The sequence below is a fragment of the Hipposideros armiger genome, unplaced genomic scaffold (genome assembly GCF_001890085.2).
Source record: "Hipposideros armiger isolate ML-2016 unplaced genomic scaffold, ASM189008v1 scaffold_98, whole genome shotgun sequence".
Taxonomy (NCBI): Eukaryota; Metazoa; Chordata; class Mammalia; order Chiroptera; family Hipposideridae; genus Hipposideros; species Hipposideros armiger.
In genome coordinates, this window is record NW_017731448.1 from 1,796,266 (window position 1) to 1,817,302 (window position 21,037).

General features: G+C 37.3%; 1 protein-coding gene across 5 annotated transcripts in view; it reads left to right on the forward strand.

Annotated features, from left to right (window-relative positions):
- The window catches only part of RETREG1 (reticulophagy regulator 1), a 131,980-nt gene extending 119,876 nt beyond the window's left edge, over positions 1–12,104 (forward strand). For all 5 annotated transcript variants that reach the window (XM_019646206.1, XM_019646208.1, XM_019646210.1 and 2 more), the window contains 6 exons: positions 3,962–4,088; positions 6,160–6,244; positions 8,068–8,205; positions 8,989–9,053; positions 9,291–9,417; positions 11,545–12,104. In XM_019646206.1, coding sequence (XP_019501751.1) covers positions 3,962–4,088; positions 6,160–6,244; positions 8,068–8,205; positions 8,989–9,053; positions 9,291–9,417; positions 11,545–12,038 — 1,036 coding nt within the window. In that variant the 3' untranslated portion in view covers positions 12,039–12,104. The remainder of the gene's footprint in view (positions 1–3,961; positions 4,089–6,159; positions 6,245–8,067; positions 8,206–8,988; positions 9,054–9,290; positions 9,418–11,544) is intronic.
- Positions 12,105–21,037: the final 8,933 nt, after the last annotated feature.

The following is a 21,037-nucleotide window of genomic DNA, read 5'->3' on the forward strand; positions in this document are numbered from 1 at the left end:
GTGGGTCTGGGCCCATCACACCGCATCCCTCCTGACTCTAGAAAGGGGCGAGGAGCTACATCGCGTGTTCCTTCTCATTCTAAATTTCAGTATGGGGTTTCTTCAAAGGATGTCGTTTAATTGAGTCATCCTTTGAATAGGGCACACGCTTAAAGGAAATAGAACTGCATTGGAAATCAGGAGTCTGGGCCTTGCATCGTGGCTCTGCCCCAAACTCGCAGAGGAAACTTGGGTTTTACTCTCCTCGTCTATAATAATAAGGGAATTTGAAACGTTGACATTAAATGCTGTATCTCACTCTAAATCATATAATTGTATTATGTTCCATTTTGGTGACATAATTGAATTGTGACATAAGTTAAAGGTAGATTATATAATGGAAGACTATAGAAATGTACTTGCCAGTGGTACTCAGAATTAATCACTGGACAATTGAAAACTATTATGAAGCTACCAGAGAGTGACTCTTCTGGGTCCATTTTCATTTAAAGAAGTGTAGAGTGACATCTCTTCTTTGCCCCTGAATTCAGATTTTCTTTTTAAATCATACATATTTCCATTCAATTTTATTCAGCACCAGCTATATATTTATTTTTATTGCAGACTTGTACTACATTTTCCAGACCCATTTGGTTAGAAAATATTTTCAACTGTGCACAATGAATTTCACATTTCTGTTGCTGATTGTAACAATAATTCAGATATCAATTAGAATAAAAGGTTTTGTGTTCATTTAAATCTAAGTAACAATGCAATTTATTGTCCCAAAATACTGTCACAGGGTTTTTCTCAAGGGGAGAAATTTAACATAAATGAGAGTGTCTTTTTATGGCTACGGAAAATATTCACACATTGAGTATTCTCCTGTTTCTTCTTTCCACCAAGTGGTGATACCTGTAGACACAGAAGGGAACAGTGCTATAGGTATTCAGTTTTTGTTGATTTGCAATAACAATAATACTAAACACACCAAGCATAATGTAAGACAAAATGGGGGAACTTGGTAACTTTTTATTGAATAAATGAATAAGGTAATCGATGGATGGGTATTGAAGTTTCTTCATATCCATTGGAAGCCCACTATGAAAATAAGTAAGATCCTTAAATGCAAAACAGAATTTTTAGTTATTTAAAATATTAAGCACCTTAAGTGGTGTGAAGACTTTGCTATAACATTAATCTCTGCGCAGATCGTTTAGGAATTTTAGGGATTATTAGACTAGGCTCCTTTCCGGTTTTAGGGCATTTAGTTATTAAAGTAATAAAATATGTATACAAACATGGTGTCACTTCTGAGGCATGTATCCTAAACATAGCATCAGAAGAAGGTTCCAGCATCTCTACAAAGTACTGCTTATTCAGAAAAATTGTTTTTCATGGCTCTTGCCAGCAGAAATAGTACTTTTACTTCATAGTACATAAACTGAGGCAAAAACTTAAGTAACGTTTATATTTTGACTATTGGATGTGAAGTGAGATATAGTCATGTAAGAATGTTATTCAATAAAAAGCATGATTATACATTTAAGCATCAACATATTTTTAAATAGAGGCCATCTATGTATGCAGGCATATGTATAGGCATAGCTTTAAGAACAGTAGTTAAGTCATTTCCAAGTGTCCATCACCTTAGTTAAGAAATAGACACGCCCAGTACCCAAGAAGCTCCCGTGGACCTTGCTCAAGCCACGTTCCCTGCTCACCCCCTCGCCTGCCTGAGGAACCCCCCCTCTTGAATCTTGTTTTTATTTTTATTTTTTAATCATTTCCTTGCTTCATCTGTTAGCTTAGCTTTGAGACTTACATAAATGAAAATGTACTGTATATATTCTGCTGTGATTTTTTTCTCTCAATATTATGATTCTGAGGTCCATAGACAAATGTGGAGTTGGAATTCATTTCCACTGATGTTCCACCTCTCATTGCTTGAACACAACTCACTTTTTTTGTTCATTTGTCCTAATGAAATGATGTGCTTTAAATTTGTTTCCAAATAGGAAGTGTTCATTCATTTTGTTAAAAGAATGACAGTCAAATCGTGCCATTGTACGTTTTTCATTGCTTATTGTTAGGATTAGATTTGCCCAACAGTTCAACCAAATCCCTAACTACTACTCCATATGCAAAGAGAGCAGAAATTAAAATTTGTATTTCTGTCATCTTTATGGTCCCATTAAACTGAACAGTACCCTAGCCTAGCCTTGCTGATTTGCACCATGTCTGTGGTGTTCTGAGAAAGGTGGCCACTGCTTACTAACCTTATTATTTCATTTGCTGTTGCAGCTTGTGCTCTCCCACACAAAACCTTTTCCCATTAAGCACACATATTGGCAAGATTTTGCAACAGATGGCGGCTTCCTAGCCACACACTTAGTGTTTCTTTGAGCAGGTCTGGAATCATTCATGAGGTATGCAAACCTAAGTGATGGATTTGGTCAGTAATGGAGTAGAGTTAATGGATGCCTAAACAACTCCCTGGTACCTAAGCATCCCCCAAAGTTCATTTCTTATGACAGCAGGATATCATGTGGCAAATATCTACCTAGTGGAACAGCATCAGCCTGGACAGCTTAGCTCAGTGACTCTCTGGCAGAGCAATAGTTGTGGCTGAGAAAACAAAGAAGAAGGAAAATGCAATGCTTAATTTTTTTCTTTTTTAATGCTGTTGTTCTCATTTAAACTTGGACTAAAATTTATATAGGCAGAGGAAATTTTAGTTTACAAATTGCCTTAGTATTCAAAGTACATTAAAAAGTTATGTGCACAATTTCCACGCAGTTGTGCGCTAAGGGCCAAGGTAGTTTAGACTTGTCTTTGGGCTACTGGAGTTGAATCTGGAGATCATCCAGAGATCAACCTTACCCTGACCCCGCTGCAATTAGAGCTCAGATGATAGCTCGCTAATAACCCCTGTCTTCTACTGGAAGCATATGCTTAGTTTGTGACCATATCCTTAGCTCTACGGCAGTGCCTTCATCATGGTGGGCACCAATAATTATCTATTCAATGAAGGAATTTGAGGGCCCTTAGAGTTTGTCTGAACCGGTATATTTTTGTGGTGAGTTAGGATTGCAAGAGTGGGATTTGAACTTGATGTCTTTGTAATTTTAGACAATGCCCTGTATTTGCTTACGTCTTCTTCCTGGAACAATTGTTACTAGTTTTTAGCTCACTGATGTTCCCACGGACAAATGAGGGCAGGGACAGCACATGCCTGGGACACGCATCACATTCAGTGATGATGGTTGGGGAAAGATACCCTAGAGAAATAGGAGGTATTGTGAGCTCCTGTTGAGTTTAACAATTTTATGTAGAGTCGACCAATTATAGTATGTTTGAAAATGCATTGTTGGTGTTGATGATGATAGTGGTGACGATGATGATGACAAGATAAATGCCAAGGTTTCTTTTAAAGTACTGTGGCTTCCCTATCCTTAAGGTTTGAAATGTCCCTAACAAGTGCTACAGGGCCCTATATGATCTAGTCCACTTCTCTTATCCCAACTTCAAGCGATGAAATTCTTCTGTGTCCCTCTGCTGGAGCCACACCTGACCTCCATCAAATGGTGCTTTCAGCTCCTTCTCACCTCTGTGTTGTACATTCTTCTTTCTGGAACTCTGTGAGCCCTTATGGTAAACGCCTGTTCATCCAGATTTTAACTTAAAGTGACTGCTTCAGAGAAGACGTCCCAAAGCGCTCACCCTATACCCACCTCGTCCTCAGCTTGACCCTCATTGTAACTGGATAATTGCATAGCTGGTTGTTTCGCCTGCTTATCTTTTTTTGGCATTTGAGCTTTGTTAGGCAGGTGTCTGTCTGGCTTGTTTACCTCCAAATTCACAGGGCTTTTCCTGAGTGTGACCAAGAGTAGGTGCTCAATAAATATTTGCTGAAGCAATGAATGTTGAATGAATCATCCAAAAAATGTTTTTTGTTGTTGTTTTCTTTTTCTCTCCTTAGCTGGGAAGTTATCAATTCCAAACCAGAGGAAAGGCGCAGGCTCAGCCACTGCATTGCAGAGTCATGGATGAATTTCAGCACATTTCTTCAAGAAATGTCTGTTTTCAAACAGCAGAGCCCTGGAAAGGCAAGTTTTCCTGCACCGGGGAATTACTGTGTGTGCTTTAGAATGTGCAGTAAACTTAGAAACAAATGAATTAACCTATTTTATCAGCTTGTAAGTTTCTCCAATTCAGAATATAATCTAGGAACATGTGCTGTAAAAACTGATAGCAGCAAGATTCAGAAATGTTAGTGTGTTAGCATTAGAAAATCCTCAATCTCATCTTTTGAAATTGGATGTGTTTTCTATTTTTATATGTACTTATATAGCCCATTAACTAAAATGAGTGGTGATTGGCCTTATCAGCCAGACCAAGGAGAAATTCTTATTAAGAATTTCAGTTTATAGTATCCAGCCTGGTTTTGAAGTCAAAGGGAGATGAAATAAACACATAGTCCTTCAAGGGTGCTTTCAGAGATAATCGAATCTCACCTTTAATCCGAAAAGTGAAGATTGTTATATGATTTATTTAAGAAAGAAAACCTTTGGCAAAAACATTTGTAGTGATTACATACATGGAATGAGTGTTTTTACAATTAAGATGAAAACCCATGAGGAGAAGAGTTGTAAGTGGATTGAAGGGGATTGCATGGAGAAGCACACACACTTGTATATTTTGTGTGTAGAAGCAGCTTCAGCTGTGATCTTAATACCAAAGGTGGGGTGCAGAGCCATCAATAGACCCTTTCCCTTCCCATGTTGCAGTCAAGTTTCTTGAAGGACCACCTGTAGTTGGAAGGAAGATCCAAGGAATGTCGGCATTTAAAATCCCCCACGTGCCATGTACAGGCATGCTCTTAATTTTAATACTAGTATTAAATAATAGAACTATACTTGGACACATTTTGAGCATAGTAAAGTGGCAACGTTGTATACGGATGGATTTTTTAAATCACTGCAGGTGATTTTTAGCATAGATATCCATATTGTGTGTGGTGGGGGGAGGTTGGTTGCATTTTTTTATGCCAGTTTTACTGAAATGGTTAAACAGTTTTAGGAGACTCTGAACTTAAAACTGCATTGGATTGTATTCATGGGCCCCAAGTCAATTAGCTTAAGATTAAGAGGATGATGCTACAAACTTAGTGGATAATATGAAATCCTTTTGCAAAACTGAATTCTGAATATAGTAATGCTTTTATGGACTTAGTTATTCTTTTGTGGTCTTTTCCATTTTACTACTAGAATTCCATATTCTTCAAGGGCCCCTGCTGTTTCAGAAACAGCTCTTAATTTAGTTTTACAAGCTCATCCGTTCTCCTTTTGACTAGTTAATTTATTAACCCTGTGCCGAAGAATGAAAAAAGTTAATCTGAATTGTAGACCCCCTTGATCTTCCTTTTCATCAGTTATTGATCAGAGTTACAGATCCCTTTTTGAAGTGCTCTTATTTTCTTTGGTTAATAGTTTTTAATACCATAATTTAAAGACAAAGCAAAAGATGATAGTTTATATTTAAGATTAGAGTATGAAAACTTATGTGAAGACTTGACAGGAGAATTTTTCTATCTTGAAGTTTTAATTTCTTAAAACAACCAAGATTTTTTTTGGTCATGACTGACAGAAGCAAAATAATCACATTTCGCTGTTGGAATTTCATTTCATTTGTAGATGGTTTCTGGGTGACCTAGAAGTGAGGTCAAATTGAGGGATGGGTATGGTAGGGAGGAGAATAGTAATGGCCAGTAGATTTACCCCAGCAGCTTGTCAGCTATGCGAATTACTGTTACATTTATGTAAATGCCTCTAATTTCTGTAACATGCTTTGCTGTGTGTATGAATTTCAGTGGGCTTATCGAAGTAGTTTGAGCTTGCAAATTTAGTTACCAGGCTGCTATATTTTAGTGAGTGATCCTGAGTGAAAGTTTCTGGGGGCATATAAATCTTCAGTTCTCTTGTATCTGGCAGTAATACAGCCACGGACGCTGGTTCAACACAGCAGTCATTAGTTAGATCTAAGGGCAAAAGAACACTGTTTGAAAAACATTTGCTGTAACATGATAGATCACATATAGATAAATAATTGTGTGTGTATCCTGTGCTCTAAAACGCCTTGGTGTTATGCTAACTGTCACGTTATCTCTATAATTTCTAGTTTTGTCTCCTGGTCTGCAGTGTGTGCACATTTTTTACGATCTTGGGAAGTTACATTCCTGGGGTTATACTCAGCTATCTACTCTGTAAGTATAGTAGAACATTTGGCTAATTTATGTGATGCATATGGTATCATGTAATGGTCAGCAAGACCTTCCATAATTTGGAAGAGGAGGGGTGAGTTCTTAATTATAAAGAAACTTGATTATTCTTTCCTTTCCACCTGTACAGAGTTTCTCCTTTTCCTAGAGACATATTTTAAAACTGGAAGAATAGTTGCCAAAAGGCAGTATTATAAGGGATGAATTCTACTTTAAATGATGCCTTAAAACTATAAATAAGCTCTAATTCCTACCGCCCATGAACACATATACCTTTGCCCTTGTGCAAATTCTGTGGCTCAAAAATAAATTAAAGGCACAGTGAGATACCATGACACCAGTACGGCTAAAATGAAAAATACTGATCATATTAAAGCATTAGCCAGGATATGAAGCAACTAGAATTCTCACATACTGTTGGTTGATAATGAGAATAGTACCAGCACTTTGGGTAACAGTTTGGCAGTTTCTTGAAAAACTGCTATATCGTCCCAGCCATTCCACAGCTTAGTGTTTACTCAGGAAAAATGAAACATATGTCCACAAAAGACTTGTATAAGAATGTTCATAGCAGCTTTCTTTGTAGTAACCAAAAATGGAGCACAATCCGTATGTCCATCAATAGACTCATGGCTAAACAAACTGTGGTTTATCCATACAATGGATTACTATTCAACACTAAAAATTAATATGTGCAGCAACCTGGATAAGTCCCCAAATAATTAGGTTGAGTGGTGGATATGTTCACTATCTTGACTATGGTGATGGTTTTTTAGTTGTATGTATACACTGTGTAAAAACCCTTACACGGAAAGTTCGCGAACTTAATTGTGCGACCGTCGTATGTCAGAACATCAAACTGTACACTTTAAATATGTGAATTTACTGTACATCAATAACTTGAAAATGCCATTTAAAAAAGTGTAGATTTCCTGCTTCTGAAAACTATGATCTAGTGCTGCCACCTGTCGATGGTGCAGGCATGCTCCACTTAACTAACCCTTGCATCTCCCCATTTTTCTTACACCAGCTTCTAAAATTTACATATACTACCTTAGCTTCTAGAGATATTTGAGTTTGTAGCTCCTATTTAAAAGGCAAATGGGCACATTTCCTAACAACAGCAAAAAAAATAAACATTAGGGGAGATAGTACAACCTTCATTTCTTTTTGTATTCCTAACGCATAACACAGATGGCAAATGGTGAGCTCAAACCCATTCTCCCACATAGAACGCATGTAGGATGTGAGCCTGTTGATCTGCCTGGTGCAGTAGGGCCAGAGAGGAGGGTCTAATAGAGGCAAGGCATTAGTCACATGGTTTATGTCCATCTCATCTATTGTTCACAACAGCCCCAAGAAATAATGTTACTATCTCAATATTATTGAGGAGAGGCTAATAGATGTAACTTTCCCATGGTGCAACGGCATTTAACAAAAAAGTAGAGTTGAGATTTTAATCCAGGACTGTTGTCTAGAAAGCATGGAATCTTTGTATAAATTTTGAGGGTAAAAGGTTTGAAAGAAGGGAGTTGATTTAATAGCCAGTCTTTGAAAACAATGACTAGAAACGTCTCTGTGTGTGTGTGTGTGTGTGTGTGTGTGTGTGTGTGTGTGTGTGTGTGTGTAAATGTTTTCATTACAGGGGGAAGAACTGAAATTATGAACTTATTTTACAAAGGCATTTCCCTAAGAAAAAAAACTTCTATTTGTCAATACGGGAAACTGAAATATTTGTGAAATTCAAAGATGAAGCTTTTTGAAATAAAGATCATCTTACCTACACTCTCTTCCTTCTTATATTTCAGTACTGTGTGCATTTTTGTGTCCACTGTTTAAGTGTAATGATATGGGACAAAAAATATACAGCAAAATCAAGTCAGTTCTGCTGAAACTAGATTTTGGAATTGGAGAATATATTAATCAGAAGAAACGAGAGAGATCTGGTAGGTAAAGTTTGAATTTTAGATTCCATGCATGAAATGAGACATCAGGGGCTATTTATTATAAAATCACCTTCAGTACATTTCAGGGCATTTTAGCCATTTACTAATATCACAGAAACTAATCCCCCCAAAGTAACATAGCCTTTTCCTATTTTGACTTTCATTCTTTTTTGAAACATACAATAAATTGACTTTTTAAATCCACATTGTTAGGGGATATTTGCTACCTATGATTTACTGTATTTAAACTGTTTTATTTTGGGGTGGACGATTGCAAATAAAAAATGACACAAATAGGACTGAGTGTGGGAGCTGTATAAGAGGGATTGAAAGAACCGGGGAAGAGAATACACAGAGGAAAAACCAGTGTGATCAACTTTCACCTTTTAACTTGGCCTATGACCTTACAGATTCTCAAACTATCGCAAGCGTCACAGCTGCTCCAGTGGCTTACCAAAGCATAGACTGCTGGGCCCGCTCCACAGTTTCTCATTCAGTTGGTCTAGGGTAGGGCCTGAGAACTGACATTTTTAAAACGTTCCCAGTGATGCTAATGCTGCTGGTTGAGAGGACACACTGTGAGAACCACAGTGGTTCTCACATGTGGACCATTTGCCTTGGAAATCAGACATTTGCCAAAATGGGAAGCTTGTTATGTGCGAACAATTAATTCTGAGGAGGCCCTGGAGGATATGAGGAATGTGGGTAAGGCTGTGTAATGGATAAATACACTATGTCTACGCTGGCCAGGAAACTGAAAGCTTCCAAATTTTTTCTCAACAGAAGCAGACAAAGAAAAAAGTCACAAAGATGACAGTGAATTAGACTTTTCAGCTCTTTGTCCTAAGGTATTTTTTGTTTAGTTTTCAATTTGTTCCTGTGTGGTTTGGCTATAGATTTATTTACATGCACTCATGCTGAATGGTTTCCTAAGAGACAACTCCTGTTTCTCTAAGATGGTTGAACAGTCCTGAAAGGAAAATACTCATCTGGTTTTTATGATTCTGACATTTTTCGGTGTTAGTGTGGAGTTTTCAGATTTTGCACAGAAGTTTAAAATGTGCCTGGTATTTGTATTGACACAGATTAGCCTCAACGTGGCTGCCAAAGAGCTGTCTGTGTCTGACACAGACGTGTCCGAGGTCTCCTGGACTGACAATGGGACCTTCAACCTTTCCGAAGGATACACTCCACAGACAGACACTTCTGATGGTAGGCTCGCATTTCTAGATACTCTTCTCTTTATTAACATGAGTGCATGCAGAAATGTTTAACTCTGGCAACTGCTGAATGGATAAACACAATGGAGTACTGTATATACAATGGGATATCATTGGCTGTCAAAATGAAGTACTGATACTTGCTACAACATGGATGAACCTCGAACACACTGGGCTAAGTGAAAGAAGCCAGATACACAAGTCCAATTTATATGAAATGTGCAGAATAGGCAAACCCATATAGACGGGAAGTAGACAAGTGGCTGCTAGGGGCTGGGGGAAGAAGGAATGGTGAGTGATCAGTAATTATGAATAAAGTATGAGTTTGTTTTTGGAGTGATAAAAATGTCCTAGAAGGCGATGGTTGTACAGCTTTGTGAATATATTAAAAACCACTGAATTGTACACTTTAAAGGGATAAATTTTATGGTATGTGAAGTATATCTCAAAGCTATTATTTTTTTGAGTCTGAGAAAAAAAATCTAAGCACATTAATGTCCCAAATCTGCCTTTATTTTGAAAACAAATAAATATTGACAGTGAACAAAATTAACTTCTAAAATGTCTGATGACCTTGTTTATAGCAATAATGGGAGGAGGGGAGAGAGAAGCTAACCCCGCATATCCAGGGTGAGTCTTCATCAAAAAGGACTGAAGCATGGAGGGCAAGCTCCCCAATTCCAAGGCTGATTCCCAGGTTTCTCATGTGTCTTCAAAGTTAGTTAAAAAATAAAAAAAATCTCTCTCGTTTTTTAATAATTAAGTTAAATACAATTTAAAGTAGAGACACAACTTTTGTGCAGGAACTTAACTGTTGCTAGTCTCACTGGATTATTTCAAGTCATCTTAGCCATACACTGAAAATACGAGCAGATTATAATGGCAGACTGTGAATAAATGATCTTATATGTAGTTTTACAAGCAAGAACACATTTTCTTTTTCAGAGGAAAGAGGGAGATTGTGCAGTGTTTGAAAGGAGACAGATTTGGGGATTAGGAGACCTAACTGTCGTCTTGCCTTCATCATTGCTAACTGTATGACCTTGAACAGGTGACAGAATTTCTGTGGACCTCAATTTCCTCATCTTTAAAGCGCATTAGAATAAGAGGATCACTAGAGTCCACTCAAGCTCTACAACTCGAAATATCTACAAGACCAGGATAAGGAAACCCTTTGTTCTGAGGCATCTGATCTCAGATTTCCACAACACAAGGGCAACAATCCAGCCCACATATGAGGCTTGTTCAGTATTTACACTGAAGGTATCAAGTCACTGTTGTAAAGAGTTAATCATTATATGGGAAGATTTTCTATGAAAAGTGAAAAAAAAAATCACTCTCTGCCTACTAGCCTGGCATTGCTTTCAAATGTCCGAAATCTTAAAGTGTCCCTATTTATTGGGTTGTCGGAAAAGTCATGATGCATTTTTGCAACGAAAAACATAGAAAAAATATATCATGACTTTTCTGACAACCCAATACATTCAGGACACGATTTTGGTTGAAATGACATGGTTGCTTTCAGCTGTATTTATGGAATGTTTCCATAAGCTCTGAGGATGAATATGGAATAGGAAGAGCAATAGCTTCTTCTAATTCATTGCTTTAAACAAACACAGGTTACAGATACAGATAAAAACAGGTGAAAATGCTGAGGTTAGGTAATATTCCACATCCATTGGACCAGATGCCACGAAAACTTCCAGTTGACATAGTTTTTATTTTGTGATCATACATATCCACATTGGCTTAGGCTAATTCCCTCCCCAGGCACAGAATGAAATTTTTGTTTAGGTGAACATTTAAACTTTAGTGAAAACCTCAAGCTAACGTTAGACGGGTTGAATCTTCAGTCATTACATACCCTGTTTTGTGCTTACAAGGAAAATGAAAGATGTAGGGGGCACATGTGGCATTTGTGTCCTTCAGGAGAGGTAGTGTCCCAGATTTGGGAGGGGTCCAGCATGTGGCTAGGTTGATTTAAGCTGAACCAGGAGACTAGATGAATGCCCAGTGTTGTCCAGAAGACTCAGATTAAAATCAGGTATCTATGAGACAGCTCTTTTAGTTCAAAGGTATGGCAGTGCTTAAACAAGAACCTCTGTTGTGCATTTCACAGATCTTGACCGACCCAGTGAGGAAGTTTTCTCTCGAGACCTTTCAGATTTTCCGTCTGCAGAAAATGGCATGGGAACAAATGATGAAGATGAATTAAGCCTTGGCTTGCCCACTGAGCTCAAGAGGAAAAAGGAACAGTTGGAACGCTGTCGCACACCGAGCAAAGAGAGGCAGTCCGCAGCGGGTCTCACCCTCCCTCTGAGCAGTGACCAAACCTTTCACTTGATGAGCAACCTGGCTGGGGACGTCATCACAGCTGCAGTGACTGCTGCCATCAAGGACCAATTAGAGGGCGTGCAGCAAGCCCTCTCTCAGGCTGCACCCAGCCCAGGAGAGGACACAGACACTGAAGAAGTTGATGACTTTGAACTCCTTGACCAGTCAGAGCTCGATCAAATTGAGAGTGAATTGGGACTTTCACAAGACCAGGAAGCAGAAGCACAGCAAAATAAGAAATCTTCAGGCTTCCTTTCAAATCTCCTCGGAGGCCATTAGTCTGGGAATCAGCTTGCACAACAGAGCACAGATAAACTACCAAAAAAATTTCAAACAAGCAAAAAAGAAAAAACAAGAAAAAAAAGAAAAAAAAGGAAAAGGAAAAAAATGTTTTTGAACTGTGAGCTTTACTGATATTTTAGATTTTTGTCTTATTTTCCCTTCTGCAGTGAATTAATTGGACATATATCAGCTAAAATTGATAGACTGATATTTCTGATAGTTATTTTTATGTAATAAGCATGGAAATGAAACATACGTGTATACACACACACACACACACACACACACACACACACACACACAGTTGGCCCTTAAACAAACGGGTTTGAACTGCACAGGTCCATTTGTTCATGGATTATTTTCAATAAATAAGTGTATTTTCTCTTCCTTATGATTTTCTTAATGACATTTTTCTAGCTTTATTGTTAGAACACAGTATATAATACATATACAAAATATGTATTAATCGACTGTTTATGTTATTGGTAAGGCTTCCAATCAATGGTAGGCTATTAGTAATTAAATTTGGGGGATATCAAAAGATATATGCAGATTTTTGACTGTGCGGCGGGGATGGGGGTGTGGTGGTGCCCTTAACCTCTGCATTGTTCAAGGGTCAACTGTACATATATATATATATATATATATATATATATATATATATATATATATATATATAGAGAGAGAGAGAGAGAGAGAGAGAGAGAGAGAGAGATGAATATTTGGGGTTGTTTCTAAAGCAAAAAAACAAAACAAAAACAAAATACCAAATTACAGAGGTCCTCCATAAGTATTCCTTATGTTTTCTTTATACTTTTCAAGCATGCAAAAACCATTTATTGTAACTCACTGAAATATTAACAGTTAATCGTTAATACATGCTGTACCAGCGCCTCTGTTCCTAATACTTGGAAACAGTTAAACATTTTTGGTAGATTTTGATGTAAAATGAAAAAAAATATCAAGGCATCTTTAGTTGAAGGACTTGGGAAATAATATCAAAATTAATTTCCTAGGAAAAATTTAAAAACATATTTAACACCTTTGGATAGGCTGATAAATTTCCATGTTTTTCTGCATCTATAGACTTAGGCTTACTTGTAAATGGCGTGCTCCATTGACTGCCAGCTCTAGTCTTGCAATGGGTGGTATTAACCCGTAGAAAGCAAGTAATTATATATCCCATAGATGGTGGTTTTGATGTAAACAGAGATTGGGCTGTGTTTTGTTGTTCAATTGTCATATGTTTGTAATAGGGATATTCTACCTACTCAGACCTAGGTTAAACTCTTATCTTTCATATAGTGTCATGGAAAAAGTCTCTTAAAATCATGAAACTAGTTCCTGGTATGTTCTGTGAGTGATGTGGTCATCAGCAGTAGAGAATAACTGTTTTTGTAGTCTATATAGTCTCCTACCAGAGAAAAACTTGCTTGGCTTTAAAGTGTATTTATTTGCCATTGAAGTTTAAATGTTGAATCTGTTTCTCATTGGGAAGCCGCAATGTATTTTTCCTTTATTTTAACCTTTTTAGATCACTTTTAAATAACCAAATTTGACTTAGGTTTTTAACAAAGTACTAAAGAGCAGAAATCAAGCTAATTTTGTTTTTGTGGTATAACTTTTAATAGTGTTGAGGGACCATGTCAGCAACTACCAACAATCTCTTCAATCTTCAGGTACAGCTGGCATTTCTGCAGACGCAGACAGACATCTGAGACCCTCAGAAAGGAAGGATAATCCAAGAACATAGGAAATCTGTGGTCCCCTCCCTTCACTTTATCCCTTTTCTTTTATTTCTAAAGACTAATTATAGGTAATCTGACATTTTAATGTAGCATCTCATATTTATTTTTTCTTTCTGAGGTATTAACATATCTAGACTGAATTTTGCCAAATGTTAAAGGGAGAGAAGTTACTGAAGACTTTGAACACTTGCTTTTCGTGATTGATTTTGCTTCTATGTCATTAGTGCCTCATGACTGTGTTTGATGTCCTTTATTGATACAAAGTGACCCTGTGCCTTCATTATCTTTCCCATTTGGTATAAATGAAAACCTGCTGTTAGATCTGTGACCTGTGTGGGTTTGGGAGGAATATACCTGAATTCGGTTCAATAAGAGTTTCTGGACACGAAGAAAAATACAGTCACATATTTATAAAATAGTTGTTACCAGGATCCTTTTTTCTTAATGTGTATGTTTCTTCATTTAAAACATATTCTTGGCCATAAAGTAAAAGAGTTTAAAGGTCATTTCAATGTCTTCACTGAAGGAAAAAGAAGTTTAATAATCCAGGTAATTAAAGAATGTGTTACAAGTCACTGGACAAGCTTACAAGAGAAGATAAATACACTAGAATCAAATGTTATAAACTATACATTAAAAGGGGCTTAGGGATAGAGAGGGGATGAGGATAGTGGAGGGTAGAAAATGTGTTACCTGCACTATGGAGGAGAAATACCAGCTCTCTCTACATGGTACATGGTACCATTATCACCATATATATACACTTCGATATTATTCAAGAATATATGTGATAACCAAGTTACACAATGCAATAATGGTATTCTGAATTCAAACAAACATAGGAATGTTGAGAGGTTTTGGTGTTTGTTTTGGGAGGGGCGTGTGTGTGTGTGTGTGTGTGTGTGTGTTGGTGGGGTCAGAATTACAGATAACCTTGTTTCTGATTTTAAGATACAGGAACCATAAATCCTGTGATTGACCCAGTACATGGAGAACTACATATCCCACCCATGAGAATTTATGCAGTCATTAAAATTTGAAGCATAGATTTTTTTTTTAAATTATAGAGGAGTTGTAGAAAAATGTTTTGTTCACTTCCTGTAGGAAATGCTGAGCAAAGCCATACAATGGGAATAGCATACACTAATCATGCAGTTCGATCTGAAACAATAAAGCAGGGCCCAAGATCAAGCTTGCTTTGGAAGGTCAACCCAGGAGTAAAGCAGTGTTTATATTCTCATTCTGAAACATCTTTGCTTTTATCCTAAAAATCTTCAAAAGTCATTTTTAAAAACTGCTCCTCCCCAGTTTAGTATTATATTAGGAAAAGAAGCTTTTATAAGGTTTTGCAATTGGCAACCATCCTCCACACGTTTAGGCATTCATTCTAATATTTGAAATAAGCGCAACTGTTTTCCCCTTACAAAAGTGGCAAATGCCAGCAGACTACTGGTTTTAGGCTAGAAGCAAATCTACATTTAAGAAAAAAGTGATTTAAACATTTTCCTTTTCTGTTCGTAGTTTAGGTTGGTGTAGCTCTTTACACTGCTCCAGCTATGTTAGTTATAAGATTGAAATTATTCTGATAACCTTTACTGAACTCTTGTACATCATTTGTTACCATGATGAAGTGAGAAAGTCCCAGAAATATATTTTTGTGTATTATTCCTCCATTTCCACTGCAGCATTTCAGTTAGGATGGAATGTCGGAAATATGCTTCTCACACAGGGATGTTTTGAGAATGAATGGAAAAAAAGTGTCTAAAACACTCTTAGGGAATTAAAAAAAAAAAAAAGCTGTGTAAAACCAAGATAGTGATTTTTTTTTCCTGCCTGTGTTTCAACTAAGTCATCTTTTAAAGCATGAAAACAAAATCAAGAAGTACCTGCTTACAAGGAAACAAGTTTCTTTTAATGGGCTTAGCACTATATTGACCTCATAATCCAATAAATGCTGTGGAATAAAAGGATGAAAGGTTTTGCAAAAATGTCTATTTCAGTTGACTCTGGACCATGTGTGAGGTTCTACACTAGTCATTTCTAAGGTTCTAACACTTATTGGCTGTGGAACTCTGAATAAATTACCTAACATCTCTGTAGACCTGTTACCTTCATCTATAAAATTAAGATACAGCATTATCTCATAGTATGAGGATTACCGTATTTCCCCATGTATAAGACACACCTTAATTTTGGGGCCCAAAATTTAATAAAAAATGTATTACATAAAGCTATTGAACTCAAGTTTTATTCATCATAAAATTCATACAACTCCTCATCAATGTCAAAACTCCCAACCATTAGCTTGTCCTCATCTGTGTGATGACGAATCACTGTCTTCATATATTGCCTCATCCTCAGTTCCATTTATGGCATTTGAAATGCCACACTTCTTAAATGACTTGACAACGATCTAAAACCACTGTATAAGACGCACCCAGTTTTTAGACCCCACATTTTTTGGAAGGGGTGCGTCTTATACATAGGGAAATATGGTAAGTGTCTCAGACTTGGATTGGTGAACTGTGGCCCATGGGCCAACCTGTTTTTATATGGAATACTAGCTAAGGTTAATTTTAAAAAATTCTAAATAGTTGGGAAAAAAAATCAATATTTCATAACGTGAAAAATATATTAAATTCAAAATTCAGCATCCATAAATACAAAGTTTTTTTTAGAACAGGCCACACTCATTTATGTACCACTGGCTGCTTTTGTGCTATATCCAAAAAGTTGAATAGTTGTGACACAGAACATAGGCCCACAAAACCTAAAGTATTTACTAACTGGCCCTTTATAGGAAAAGTTTGCTAACTGTTGGGCTAATACATAGAAAATACTCAATTACCATTAGGATCATGTGTAATCCGCATGACTCTACAGTTAAGCGGTATTAAGAGTATTTTTCAGCAGGACAGGTTTAAATAAATTGCCCAAAGGCACAGTAAGGGGAAACGTCAGTTTGACCCAAAGCCTATTCTCTTTCTAATATATCACATTATCTAAGTTTTAAATATATATATTAAGAATGTTCATAATTTTAAATAATTGAACGGAATTTCACCAAATATTAAAGAGCAAGTATTTGGTTTAAATTAATTTTTTCAGAGAATCCAGAAACATTTAATTTATATGCTTTAAATGCTGTAATAACCAGGTTTCTCTATAAATTTCAATTCCTTGTTAATTTAAGAATAAAACTTGGCATATCCAGATATCCAAAAACTAAGAGGCAGTAAAGTATCTTAAAATTGTTTTTTACTGAACATTGTAATACTTTAGCTAATATTTTTATGAACAAAGAATTCATAGAAATTGCAAACCATTTAATAAATGTATGTTAGTTTTATATTCTATATTTGTTACCCCCCATAAGTTAACCTCAACAACACAATCCCCTTTACAGGTTTCCTTTTAAAAACCAAGTTGCCACTGCAATATAGGAATGCGGAAAGCAGTAAACCTGTCACAAGCAAACATTGTGATCGCTGTATCAATTGCCTTGAAGGCGACCTTATTAACTTTAATTTTTTTTTTTTTTTAGCTGAGCCATCCTGCCGCCTGTTGGCAGCTCAGCGGCAGCTCACCTCAGGCTGGGAATCGAACCGCTGTTGCTCAGAGCTCACACTCTTGAGTGAGCTCTTAACCAACTGAGCCGCTCGGCTGGCCCTATGTGTTTTTTGTTTTTTATCTTATTTTTTTTAATTTTGTAATTATCAAAAATCAACATCCCAGTGTCTTCCAAGACCGATAAGGAACCACATCATCATGGGTACTGTCACTTTTACAATGTGGACCATAACATCAGCAGTTTGATAATTACGTAAATGAACTAACTATCTTAAGGGCTATGTCACAATATCCAGAAGGAATTCTACTTTTCAATATTTTCAAATCTAAATTTTTGTCATGGGCAGTCTCAATTTAAATTCTTCAGTAGAATGATTAATTTGGCAACAAACAGTTTTAATATTGTCAGCAGTGATTAGACACATTAACATACTATTCTGGATATGCTGTGCACAACGTAACTCAAAGGTTACATTTACCATTGAGTTAGTCTATAGACCTGCTCCTTCCTGGTATTTTTCCAATCAATTCCAGTTACTGCTGCTGGGTCTACTGAAGGCCCCGTTCCAATCCTGATGCCCATATAAACTAAAACACTGTTTGAGTCCCTACTGTTTACCAGATGATCAGCAAACTCTAGAATTCCTCACTTTACCCAATGATACCTTAATATTTTCATTATTTATCCTCATTTACCTGCATCCTATGCTTCACCCAAACTAGACTTATATTCTTCCTAAATATGTTCCTTATTTTCCTTCCTCCACAGTATTTATTCTACCTGATCCCTTTTTCCACTTGCAGAAACCCTCAATATTCCCCCTCCTTCAGGATTCGTCTGAAATGTCAACTTAATGAACACTTTTCTTATCTCTCTAATTGATGTTTCTCTATTCTAAAGACCCATTGCTCCTTTCTAGTTCATGGCACTTGACTCCATCTTTATAGTATTAGTTAATTGTGTATTTCTTACCATTCATAACAAATTCCAAGAATGAAAATAGGGGTGTCTTAATTTAGAATCAGTTGAATATTATAAAGGATAGGTCATGCTGTGATTTATAATAAGAAATATACATTTGGTCTTCTATTCCTGGCACAAAACTCCTAAAACCCTTAGAATTTCCTAAGTGATAAGAGCTATAAAGTTGTCTTTTGATATGTTAATGCGGTGACTTTTGGAAAGCCCTGGGTATCCTAGCCAAGTGGGTGGGGCACCCCAAACCCAACAGGGACAGAGCCCTGGTATTTGGGACCCGTCCTGGCTGCACTTGCTGTATCTCTTCTGGCTGTTCATTTGTATCCAATAATGTCCTTTGTAATAAACCAGTAATCTAGTAAGTAAACTGGTTTCCTGAGTTCTATGAGCTGTTCTAGCAAATTAATCAAATCTGAGAAGGGGGTCATGGGAGCCTCCAGTTAAAGCCAGTTGGTCAAAGTACAGGTAACAATCTGTGGGATCTGACCCTATCTCCAGGTAGAGTGTAAGGATTGAGGTGAAATGTGGGGGACACAGCTGGTGTCAGAGCATCACTTAGTGGCGTGGAAAAAAACACATATTGGAGATAAATAGAATGGGGGAAAGGTTAGAGGAGATACTGAAAACCAGGCAAAGGGATTTAAATTTCATCTTATGGGCAACAGACAACCATTCTTGAACAGAACAAGTGACATAAAAGGAACAATGGTTTAGGAAAATTAGTTTGATTAAGTACTGTAGGGTAGAGTAAGAGGAAAGAGTGAGACTGTCTAGGAAACAGCAGCAGAACTATGGTGGAGAAAACAATGCTCCTCTGAGGAGGAAAAGTAAAGAACGTGTGGAGAGTTCAAAGATGCTAAAATGGGAGGGCCGTGGAAATGGACTGGAGAAGGCAGGGAGGCAATAATGATCTGAAGAATGAACAGATGCTGGAAGAACCAGGTAAGAACGATAATAGGAAAAAGTCAAACCAGAAGTTCTTTACTTCATATAGCCATCCTCTTTGCTTTTTAGAGCAGCTCAAAAATATGCATTGTTTTGCTTAACCCCGTTGATGACTAATACTAGCTACATTTCTTAAAGTGGGTCTCTGTCCAGAAGCCTTCACTATTTTTACGAGATTTTGATCACTTCAAAATCAAGCTTCCTGAAATAAAAATCACCATCAGACTTAACTCGTGCACTACAAAAGATTCATTTCAAAATGCTGAACAATAGGAGTCAGCACTGCTCTGGCATTGTTCTAGTATAGCAATGAAAGGCGCCCCTGCTCTCTGTCGGAGCTTATAGTCCAGATGTGCATGACGAACCTGTAACGTGACTGACCATCCTGGTTTGCCCCAGATGGAGGGGTTTCCTGGGATACGAGACTTTCAAGGCTACAGCTGGGAAACCAGTCACAAACACCAAATGCTAGTGGTAGCCAATTTCCCCAAATGGCCCCCAAAGACCCCCATTCATGCCCTTATGTAGACCCCCCCACACATTAAATAAAGCTGACCGTTGTAAGTATATGCACCGCATAACGACATTTCAGTCAACAATGGACCACATAGATGAGGGTGGTCCCATGAAATCATAATAGACTTGAAGAATTCAAATAGCCTAGTGACATCGCAACACATTACTCACATACTTGTGGTGATGCTGGTGTGAAAAACCTGTGTTGCCAGTTATATAAAAGTATAGCACATGCAATTATGTACAGTACATAGTAATAATATTTGATGATGATAAAAGACTATGTCACTGGTTTATGTATTTACTATATTTTTTATGTTATTTCAGAATGTACTCTCTAATTATAAAAACAAGTTTGATGTAAAACACTATATGGTGTTATGCTGGCAGCAGCCTCATACATCCCGTGTTTACCATGTTGCTGGAGTGCACCATTTTCTCTTGTGTTTGATTTAATCTCAGTTGTTTTGTACAGTAACATGCTGTACAGGCTTGTAGCCTGGGAGCCATAGGCTACACCATATGGCCTAGGTGTGTCATAGGCTATACCATCTAGGTTTGTGTAAGTGCACTCTATGATGCTTGCATAACAAAATCGCCTAACATCTCATATTTCTCAGAATTTATCCCCATCCATAAGCAGCACGTGCCTATGATAACACACTGTGGAAATGACTGTGTGACCTCCAAGGCTAGGTCATAAAAGACATTACGGCTTCCACTTTGCTCTCTGTGGAGGAAGCTAGTTGCCATGTCATGAGGACACTCATGCAGCCCAGTGGAGCAGTCCGCTCAGTGATGAAGCAAAAGCAACGTGTAAATGAGCCATCTTCCAAGGGGACCCTTCAGCCGCAGCCAAATCTTCACATGACTTCAGCTCTGGCCCACATGTTCCCTGAAACTTCATGACCACATCGGCCACCCAAATTCCTGATTTATAGATATTCAGGTAATCCAAGTTTGTTGTTTTAAGCTGCTAAATTCTGGGATAATTTAGTATAGAGTAATAGGTAACTACAATAGTGCTGTAGAGAAAAGTTATGCTTAGCAAAGACTTAAGAGTTGGGGGTAGGCACTATATTTGACAAGAGGGTATGGGTCGGCCTCTCATATAAAGGCATTTGGGCAGAAACCTTAAAAGGAGGAAAGCCAGCAAAAGAACATTCCAAGCAGAAGATGAAAGGATTTCTTCTAACAGTATCAACAAAAGATGCTCGCTTAGCCTTTTTAGAGGAACA